Genomic DNA, 10,802 nt, shown 5'->3' with positions numbered 1-10,802 from the left:
TCCTTCTCTCATACTGCCAGTCCTCAAGACTTCAGAGGCTACTGATACATTATATATTCATATCTCAGTTTCCCATTCATCAAAATACCAAATATGTGGGTTAATGTCTGTGGATCCCGCCTCTAACAGGCAGAAGAAACAGTGATGAGTCTGTGGCCACTGCTGTGAATCTTTAATAGAAGTCATCTTTTCTTAGAAGAGACCAACAGAGTGTGAGCAAGTGCGCAAGAGCAGAAAAGAAAAAAAAAGAGGTTAGGATTACAGTTTTCTGGAAAAGGTCTGTGGAGGCAGTACTCAAGGAAACAAAATCATCCTGGAAGGAAGCAGAGAAGACCGCCAACACCCAACCAGCTGGAGAAGGTTCATGAATGACCTGTGCTCCCCAAAGAGGAAAATGTGTTAAATGAATGATTACAGTTTGTGATTTAGAATTACTGAGATAGTAGACACTTGTCTTCCTGCAGCAAACCTCATAGAGCCGCATGTTTTATAATAGATTTGTACCTGTAGCATTGACCAGCAGATTAATAAGGAAAATTCAGTGTTTTACAAACCAGGATCATTTATACATGCTTGATGCAAACAAGTCCTGCACAGCCCATTAAAAACCAAATAAATGGTTAAGATTTTTTTTTTTTTTACCTGAGTTTCAGTAGACTGAGCCTTTAGTCCATGGTCCTACAATGTCACCATTTTTCACTTGATAAGTTATCAATGAACAAATATATCCATTTGGGGAAAAAATATTATTTGGAGAAGAATTTAAGTCTGACAGTCTGAATTTCTAAATTACATAAAATCTACTGTCACCACAGTCGAGTTTTGTAAATAAAATTAAAATAATACAAAAGAAAGGAAACAAAGAAAGTGACATAATCTGTTTAAAATGTCTTATTATATATAGCTATGTGTGGCACTTTTTTTCCAAACACTGTCTGAAACTGTCTACCTACAGTAACTTTACCTTTGAAACATGATGAAATACCTTTACAAATTACAGTATAGCAAATTTGTGCAAAAAAAGAAAATTATTAAATCTCAGGAATGGAAAAGCTTTAAGCTGTGAGCTTGCAGTTCTGTATGCATGCAAAGTACACATAAAACATACTTAAATGAACATGCATTTTTGTAATTTCTTTTTCTTTTAAAGGATAATAAAAAAAAATGCCTAGTATTCAACATAAACCAACTAATGAATGCAAAGAGTAAGGATCAAATATATATGTTTAACCATAACAGCTGGTGAAAATGCAAGTTATATAAAAAGTGACATGTAAAAAAATGATGGTGGCTTTTAGTAAAAAAGCTTAGTGTGTTAGAGTTACAGCAGAGGGAGCATTCCTCCTGTCCTCTCCTGGGTTTCCCCTTTTTTTCCCTTCTCTCCACGCTCCTTTACCCTTCCGGTGTTTGCCCTGGACCTGCCAGCAGCATCAGAAGCAGAAATATCGCTCTCACTTCCACAGCTTCCCATCAAAGTCTGAAATGAGAGTGGGAGACGGACATCGTATCAATTCAAATATTATGTTTCCTATCTGTGGCTGTAAGGGTGTTACTGTTGGATGTTCATTTACTGAAATCCAACTCTGCACAATGTCTGCTCACCCCTATTGCAGTCTTTGGTCATATCTCTCTCTTTCAGTAGGTTGTTTTTGTAGTCTGTAAATTTTTAGTGGACACAGAGGTTATGAGAATATTTTGTTAAAGTAGAACATGTGTTTTTACTGTATGTGTGTGGATGGGGCTTACCTGAATTCAGAGGGTCTTGGTTACAGGGCCTCAGCTCTGTGCAGTCTAATGACATTTCACCTCCACTGATCACATTCCCACTGCACGGAAATAAGCATCGCTCTGCTTACAATTGGATTCATTTAAAGGAAAATTGGGACCTAATTTATTGTATAGTAATGTCTTACCGATCGGATCGACGCAGGTCATACTCCAGACCTGAATAAAAAAAGATTTAACACACAATCTCAAACACACTGTATCCATAAAAAGTGCTCTCTATGAATATGCTTTTAATTAGGGCTGGGTATCACCAACGATTTCCCAAATCGATTCTGAGTCACAAGGCCACGATTCGATTACATTTCCAATTTGAATCAAAATATCAATTAGTTTAGGGAAACTTCACATTTTGCTTGGATATAAAAGAGATTCTCAGACAACGTATGCTGAAAATCATACAAGGAAGTAGCAAGCCTCAAACTAGTTTTTAATAATGCACCAGGTTAATGTTTACATTAAGAATTGACCCCCCCAAAATTTTGTTTTAAGTAGTTTTTACTTATACATCCATGGTGAAAAGGCATATGATAAAGAAAATAGATTTCTGGATTTTATTAATTGATATCAGATCACTCAAAGAACAAAGATCGATTTTAATTGGAGAATCGTTTATTTTAACCCAGCTCTAAATATATAATACATGCTCGTTATCTGATACAAGCCAAGAACAAGGGGAGAGTTTATGGGTTAAACACACACACACACACAACACACACACACACACACAAAATACCTCTATTCTTGCGTCGCCGAGTAAGCACAATGACAACGACAACGATGAACGCCAGCAGTAAGAATGTTGCCAGGAAGTAGCCCAAATGCTGCACGAAATAACCTCGCTGCTCAGGGAGGATGACATTCACCACGCGTGGACCCTCCACCACTTCAGTCCCTAAAGGCAGAACATGGATCAAATCAAACGTTTCATATAATAACTACTCACTTCTTTCATACATTGACAGAACTTATAAGAGATGTACTAAATATTTCACATATAAGAAAGGGAAGTATTACAGAGGATTGACTGCCATATTCAAACTGTGATATATTGGATTGTTACATTGGATCAACGTAATGGCAATAAACACAGATCAAACTGAAATGTATTCATACATAATGTCAAATTTGTATTCCCCCTGAGGCTTCTTCTTTTTCATTTGTTTCCAAAACCCACAGAGGCAGAGCAGGAGTTAAATGTCTGTTCGCTGGTAATGACTTCCAGATCTGATGTCATGCAGCTGTTTTTTTTCTCTCCTACACAGGCTGACCAGAAAAGAGGAGGAGAAGTGTGAGGAAAGAGAAACAGATTCTGTTATGTGGTCTGTCTGCATGTCTGTATTAGTTTTCCATTTAGGCCCTTTTCACGTCTTCTCACAAACACAGAAGTCTAGTTTCTGCATGCGTGGAAAATAAATCTGTGACACCTTCATCAGTGAACTCTACAGTCTAAATACATATCTGACATCACTGCAGGCAGCTCCCAGTCTCACAGTGACCCAGACTGTTTGTGAACGCTTTGTAGATAATTGATAATAATTATTCAAAATGACAAGCACAGAAAATACATACTGGGCTTGGAGATGCAACTACTACAGTACAGTCTATTGTACCACAGATACTTTTGCAGAATAACCCCTTTAATGCAGAGCTGTTGAAGGGTAAAACAATATATTTTTAGTATAGTATGATTTCTCTTTAATTTCAAATGCAGCCTGATTACACAAGCCAGATCACATCATAATAAAAATGGATTATGAAAGACATCAAATATTTTCCTCCTAAATATTTGTAACAAGTATGGCATTGCTTCATGGTCTCTCAGTAAAACAGCTAAGTTGGACACTAGTAAAACTAGGCGCCAGTGAGGGACTAATGAGGAAAACATGCAACATACCATCTCTGATGGTGCTTTCAAAACCAGCCAATGATGAAAAAAAGCTTATTCTGACTTAACCATCCACCTCCTATGTGGGCGCTTGGTTGGCAATTATCACCTGTCATTGTTTAATGTACCTAATATGCATAAAACTGCAAAGTAATGTCCAAGGCCATTGTCTCTAGAGCTCAACTGTCACAACCAGAGCTGCAGCCACGACCGAGTAGTAGACTATTTCCATTTTCTTGACAGATCTGACAAGTGCGGATGTGTAATCGGCTGTTTCACATATGCTGCACAGAGGTTACCCTGTGTTTTTGTTCCTGTGGGATATGCATCATTTGCAAGTCAATGAACTGAAGGAAACCATCTTTATTTGCAAAGATAGAGATTCCCGTTGAATTTCTGACAGCTCACATAACGCCCGCTTCAAAGAAATAATGTTCTACTTGCCAAAAATAATTATAGCACTAAAGTGAAAAAGCTCCTGTGGCGTTTATAATTTCAGATGATTGCTGGCGGCCTGGCGCCTGCGTGAGCACAAACAACTTACTTTTAATCTAACAGACAAGACCAGCGGTGCGTTAAGGAGAAGTAAATTCCTAGATGAGGTTTACTCAAAGGACACGGGCAAGATGTCATCTATCCACGTGTGCATTTCTTCAACATGCATATGGAGCTAATACATGGGCTGTCATTTCTATACAGGGGAGGAGGATTTAGTCTAACACATACCTGCATCACCTCCCTTTGCTTTGTACTTTTATGTCACAGCTGGCCCAGATGTTGAACAGATGTATGAGACTTCCTTTATGTGCTGGTAAACACGCCTCTACCAGAGACTGATACACATCAGCAGATAAACAGGGCAGACTGGGTGAAAGAATAAACAAAGCTCCAGATGCAGTGTAACCAGTCTAGACATGTGGTTGGGACTTTTGTAAAATTGGGTCAAATGGAGGAAAAAACACAAGATAGTACCCTCCCAAAATGACTGTTGGAGCCTACTCCTCTGCACAGCGCAGTTAAAATGTCTCCAGCTGTAAATGAAAAAGCTGTAAAAATGAAAAAAAAAATTTAAAAAAGTCAGCAAGGACCACATCCGGTGCAGCCAATTTAAAGCTGTTTACTGTTGCCAGCTTCTCAAGCTATAACTGAAAGTAGTTGACTCCAAAAAACCCACTTTGCTGAATTCACATTCAACAACTAACAGAAAGATTTCTTTCCGCCCATCCCTCTTTCTTTCTTACTCAACTAGCTTCTACATTCCTTCTCCCTCCTCCCTTTTCAGCTCAAACACAAAAACAGAGAGGTCTGAGGAGAGAGTTGGCAGAGGAGAAGAGGAACTGATTTAACTGACCAACTATGCCTATAATTATAACAAAAAGTCCAGGAGCTGTGTTGTCACTCTATGCACAATTCAGCTGAGAAACCATATGGGGAAAAACACTAACCATTACTAGCGTCTGGAAAAAACAAAGTTCAAGTGACGTGTCTCTTGTTGTTTTTAATTCAAGTAACTTACTTGGCTCTGGCAAATCATTCTTGAAAATTCTGGGTGCTGTAGTGGGGGCGGATGGAAGTGGAGGTCCCACAGTGAGCCTGAAGATGCGTCTCTCATACAGACCACAGTAGTGGTGATGCAGGTGGCAGGAGTACAGGCCTTTATCATCAGGCATCAATCCAGCAATGGAGAGTGAGAAGTCCCCTAAAGTGAAAGCATCCTCCTCCACGCTCATCTTGCTCTGTCCAAAGCGTGGTCCATAATCCCGGCGCTCTCCGGAAGCATAGAGGTCCACCAGACGGTCAGCCCTATCAGGACGCACTCCAGGGGGCTGGAAGTCCCAGTGAGCCACCTGCTGCTGGTCCTCCTGCAGGCCCTCTCTCCACAGGGAGCGCCGGTTCACACAAGGCAATACCACTGACTTGCCCAACAAGACAACAAACACAGTCTTCTCTCCATCCCAGTAACGTTTCTCCTTTCGAACTGGAAACAAAATATGAGTGTGAAATACATTACTATCAGTTCATGCCTTATGACTCATGCAATAGCATTGGGGCTGTGTGATTAGGACGCCTCACCTGACTTAGTGACATTGAGTTGGATCTGAATGGACTGGTGAATCTGGCAGTAGTGATGGTGCAGATTACAAGTATAAACTCCTTTGTCAGTCGAGACCACATCTGAAAAAGTAAGCATCCAAGCAACCTTAAGATGAAATTATAAATGGAAGAGTGCAATGGTCATGGTGCTACTGGAAAATGTGGGGAAGTCTCACTGTTGATGATGAGAGAGAAGTTGCCATCATTGAAAGCAGAGCCTGGGATGGAAATGCGTCCCTTGTTGAAGCCATTGTAGACCCTCTGACGGGCTCCGGGGGACATGTCCAGGACTCGCTCCACAGAGTACTCTGGGCTGCTGCGCACCAAGTCCCAGTGCACCACCCTCTGACGGTCCTTCAGTCTGTCCTGGGTCCACACCATGCGGGGGCTGTGGCAGGGCAGAACGGCCTTAGACCCTGCAGGGAGCGTGATGTTCTTGGCCTCCACCACCACACCAAGTGCGCTGCCGCCGCTCTGACCCCATGCTGACACAAGGAAATGAACACATGGGTTCAGAAACTCAATGCAGCCATGGCAGAAAGAGAAGCATCAAACATGAGCTACTATACTTTAAGGTAGTGCATGGAGAAACAAAAATGTCTTACCTCCTGGCAGGAAAAGCACAGCAACAACTGAAACAAACCAAAACCCGAGTGATTAGAGTTGCATTCTACCAACGCACTTCATTCATACTTGCTGAGGTACTCAGCCAGTTCACTAATGCAGTCTTGAAAAATATTTGTAAGACATTGCGAAATGTTTTGGTGGCTTGCGAGTTTAGCGACCTGACCCGGCGTGTGAAGGATTTCAGTGTTGGAACAGATGTGGGTTCAGTGAGAGGACTGTTTAAGAAAAACTGACGAAACAAGGACACGGTAAAAGGCAAGACTTTAGTTCCACACAGGAATACAACAGCAGAATCTTTTTTTACCAGAGGTCAACAATATTCTCTAGAAATATATTTTCCTGTTTGTGCTTTCTCGCTGGAGAGATAGGAAAGTTTTCCAACAGCACATTTGTCATTTCTAATGCATTTTTTCCCACAGTGCTATTTGGTCGTCTGTTTACTGAAGGGCCAGCAGAGACACACATGCAGCCAAAGCATACAGCACAGAGACTCTATTCATCCTGGCTGCTGCTGGCTTGATGCAAGGCCATGATCCTGAGGGGATGAAGAACCGGGCTGCTATTCAGCAGTACTTCAGTCAAACTGCCTGGTGTCAAAACCAAACACCTGTCTATTTTTACTATCTTGGTAATGGGTACTGTGAATTATACAGGCTAGATGGGCAGAGCCTTAAGTGTGGTGTTATGTGTGAATAAACTAAATAATAAGAAAAAATAAAGAGTGGATTATTTTTTACATCAATTCACTGATAATACAGATTTAAAAATGCCATTATTATTATTAGCACTTTCAAAACACACGTTACAAAATTGCTTAACAGATGGTGGCAAATTAAAATCAACAAAATTTAAAACCAATAGATTTTATGATAAAAGTGATTAAAAAACTAGTACTTTACTTGAGTATTTCCATTTTATGCCACTTCTGCTACTTCTCTACTCCACTACAAATCAGAGGGAAATATTTTACTTTCTACTTTACCACTATTTGTTCGACAGATATAATTATTTTAGAGATTTACCCACAAAACATAGGGTATGTGTATAAAATAGAATAGTAAAATGTGATGCATTGTTATAGATTTATCTACACAATAGCATATAAAGTAGTTAAATTAGCTCCACTTCGACCAACTACAACCGCAAAATACATGCTTACACGAGAATGCCTCAGTAATATTAATATAATAGTACAACACTCACGTCTACTTTTTCTGAATTATAAGTACTTTAACTTTTGATAATTTCAGTAGCGTACATTTTTGTTAGACTTTTACTTAAGTGACATTTTCAATGCAGTTCTTGTAATGGAGGATTTTTAGATTTCAGTACTGCTTTACTTAAGTTAAAAAGTCTCTGAATACTTCCTCCACTCCAAAGGCAAGCTGCACAAAATCTGTTTGATACAGGTCGCAGGACCAAAACGGGCCTTCTCCATCCAGGTGGTTTGCTTATCATGGCTTAGCATGGTTGACACACTGTATATGTGAGCACAGACAACAGACACATGAGCAGAGAGTTCATTTCACCACATCCAAACAACACTTCACCGGAGCGCTGCCTGCTACTGTGCTTTTATGCAGTGATTTCGTATATGCACCAGTATATAATAATACTTCAAGCTGAGCTAAATTATTCCAGCACACACACACACACACACACACACACACACACACACACACACGCTGGCATCGGAGAGGAGACCTTGTGCTGGAAAACTTGGGTTTTCTAATGACGGCTATAAACTTTCCTGCAGAAGGTAAAACAAAGTGTCCCTCCCAACCCCTGTAATTTTCTCTTTTCCAGACACACACAGGCTGATGACACACAAGGCTGGTTTAACACTAAAGACTTAACAATGTGCTATTGAGTAAGCAGCTATAATAACAGGCATTTAGCAAATGATCTGCCAAATCACTGTTGTCATTTGTAACCCCAGGAATCACACACATGGTGAATCACTTAACAGAAGGTCATCCTTAAGTTAAAACAAAAAAAAAGGTGTAGACTCAAACCTAAAGCATGCGTTTACTCAGCATTATTTCTGTGATTCATGGCCGTTGTGGGTGGGTGTGAAGATCACTCACAGCCAAGTCACAGGTTGAGAATCAACCAAATAAATGTGTCCTGCTGCAGACTCAGCGAAACATTCAAAGATACATTCAGATTCTCCTGTTTATATTCACTAAGGTGTCCATTAGAGTTTCTATTTACTTATATTACTTTGCATATTATCAGCAAACTAGTACAACTGCAAGTATTTTTTCATTGTGTTGGCCATCATAAGTATAATAAGTATATACAATTTCCTTGTGAGTTAGAAACTTGTTGAATAAGTAATTTATGTGTATTGCTTTCTATAGATTTATATGTATTTGATGTATATAACTTCACTGAGCAAAAGTATAAGTATACAAGCATAAAAGTAAAAGTATACAAAACTTTTACTTTTACAAGTAAAGGTTCTGCATTCAATATTTTAGTAAAAGTACAAAAGTATTATTGTCAAAATATACTTAAAGTATAAAAAGCAAAAGTACTCATTATGCAAAATAGTTTATCTCAGAATAATGTATATTAGATTATTGAATTTTTTTAAATTATTAATGCATTAATGTGTACATCACTTTAATGTTTCATGTTTGTAAAGGTGGGACTAATTTTTTGCTAGCCTATATACCGCTGTGTAGCTGTGAATTTCATTGGATCAATAAAGTCTTATCTTTATCCATAATAACATCAATATTTATTCACTGATTATATTTGGTATTATTTATCTGAAGCGGCAAAGTATCTAAAATTATCAAATAGGCTAGATGCAGTGGAGTGAAAAGTATAAAGTAGAAGAAAATGGAAATACTCAAGTACTTGAAGTGTACTTAGCATCACTGCTTGTTTGTAACGTTTTGTCTGATCTAAGTGTCTTAGCTGTAAAGGCAACTTTATGAAAATATATTGGGAGAATCATCTGTGGGCACCTTTTTTTTCTGCTGAACAAAGTTAGAGTTTGCCTATGGGGCTGGTAGGCTACAGAACATAAACATGTTACCTTGACCATGTCATTTTCTGCCTTGAATGAGTAGCTATGTTTATAAGCTTATAGTTAGAGAGAGCCAGCAAATCTGATCTTCTCCATGCCCTGCTGTTGGTGGCCGGCAATTCAGACAAAAGCCATCATAAACAAGGTTGGAGTGGTAACCCCCCTCCTCCAAGACGTCCGGACTCCAAGCAGCCCACTGGCGGTGAAACACTCATTACTGACACATTTAATGACAGGCTGTCGGATTGTGCTGACTCCTTCTCCTCAGACCGCAGTTAACTAGAAACACATTGGGCTGAAGCCACATAAAATCCCACATAGCCTACACACACTATCAACAGGCCGAGGCCAGGCAAAGCCATGCAGCATTACTGTAGGATATACTGTAGCCTGCAATGCTCCGTTCCACTTTCAAGTCCATGAAGCTCCATGCACTTTATTTTCAGAACTCCGAATATTTCAAAATAAAGGCTGTCGATATGAAATGAAATTCTTGCATCTGTAGTAACACCATCTGTAGGCTACACAGGAATATAGTTTAAGACGAGATAGGTAGGGTAGGTAGGTAAGGTAGGTAGGTAGGTAGGTAGATAGATAGATAGATAGATAGATAGATAGATAGAATAGATAGATAGATAGATAGATAGATAGATAGATAGATAGATAGATAGCCAATAAACAAAATAAATTGTGTGGATTGATTCGGGGTCAACAATAAATAAATGTCCTTATGTACGTATAAATAAATAAATAGATAAACAACACAGTAAATGAACAAGATTCTGGGTTTCAAAAAGTATTATGTTAACAATAAATAGGCTAAACAAATTCAAACTAGGTCATACAAACAGAAAAAGTTGAGTCGTTTTAAAGATAAACCCGCAGCTACCAGTTAAATATATATTTATAAATACCATATCAATGTTATGGCTGAGGCTAAATTGCAAAGACATTGGGAGGTAAGAATATTGAGAAGAAGATATTTACAGTGCAGCAGCGCAGACCTGAGAACTAAATGGCTTTCGGCTTTTGTTCCCGACAGGCATTTCCAACCTGGATCCAATTATGGAACAAAGAAAGTTTCCTCTACTTATTTCTCTTATTATTTCTCTTTTAAAAGCTAGAAAGGTAAATAACTTACTCTGAAGGAGAGTCATGACGAGCTGCATCTTTTTTTTCGCAGTGCTGGCAGCGGAGGTAAAAGCCTGTCAGAGGTGGTGTGCGCAGAAACCGATAGAAGACCAGAAGTGTTGAGGTTGACGGAGCACGGCTCAGCACGGCTCAGCTGTGTGCTGTTGTGTTCCTGCAGTCTGGAGCCGAACACACGCTCCGCCTCCGCCACATGAAACCCAACACTCGGCCAAAGCA

General features: G+C 39.4%; 1 protein-coding gene across 1 annotated transcript; it reads right to left on the bottom strand.

The window, feature by feature from the left end:
• Positions 1 to 157: 157 nt before the first annotated feature.
• LOC120559133 (matrix remodeling-associated protein 8-like) lies at positions 158 to 10,738 on the bottom strand. Its single transcript, XM_039800616.1, has 10 exons — positions 10,576 to 10,738; positions 6,373 to 6,399; positions 5,944 to 6,252; positions 5,747 to 5,848; positions 5,190 to 5,651; positions 2,522 to 2,680; positions 1,914 to 1,944; positions 1,747 to 1,826; positions 1,603 to 1,656; positions 158 to 1,477 (listed from the first exon to the last, which is right to left on the bottom strand). The coding sequence occupies exons 1-10, from the start codon at positions 10,601 to 10,603 to the stop codon at positions 1,452 to 1,454; spliced, it is 1,278 nt and encodes a 425-aa protein (XP_039656550.1). The 5' UTR covers positions 10,604 to 10,738; the 3' UTR covers positions 158 to 1,451.
• Positions 10,739 to 10,802: the final 64 nt, after the last annotated feature.

This window comes from Perca fluviatilis, chromosome 5 (genome assembly GCF_010015445.1).
Source record: "Perca fluviatilis chromosome 5, GENO_Pfluv_1.0, whole genome shotgun sequence".
Lineage (NCBI taxonomy): Eukaryota > Metazoa > Chordata > Actinopteri > Perciformes > Percidae > Perca > Perca fluviatilis.
Note: the sequence above shows the minus strand (reverse complement) of the source record. Positions and strands in the feature narration are given on the sequence as shown.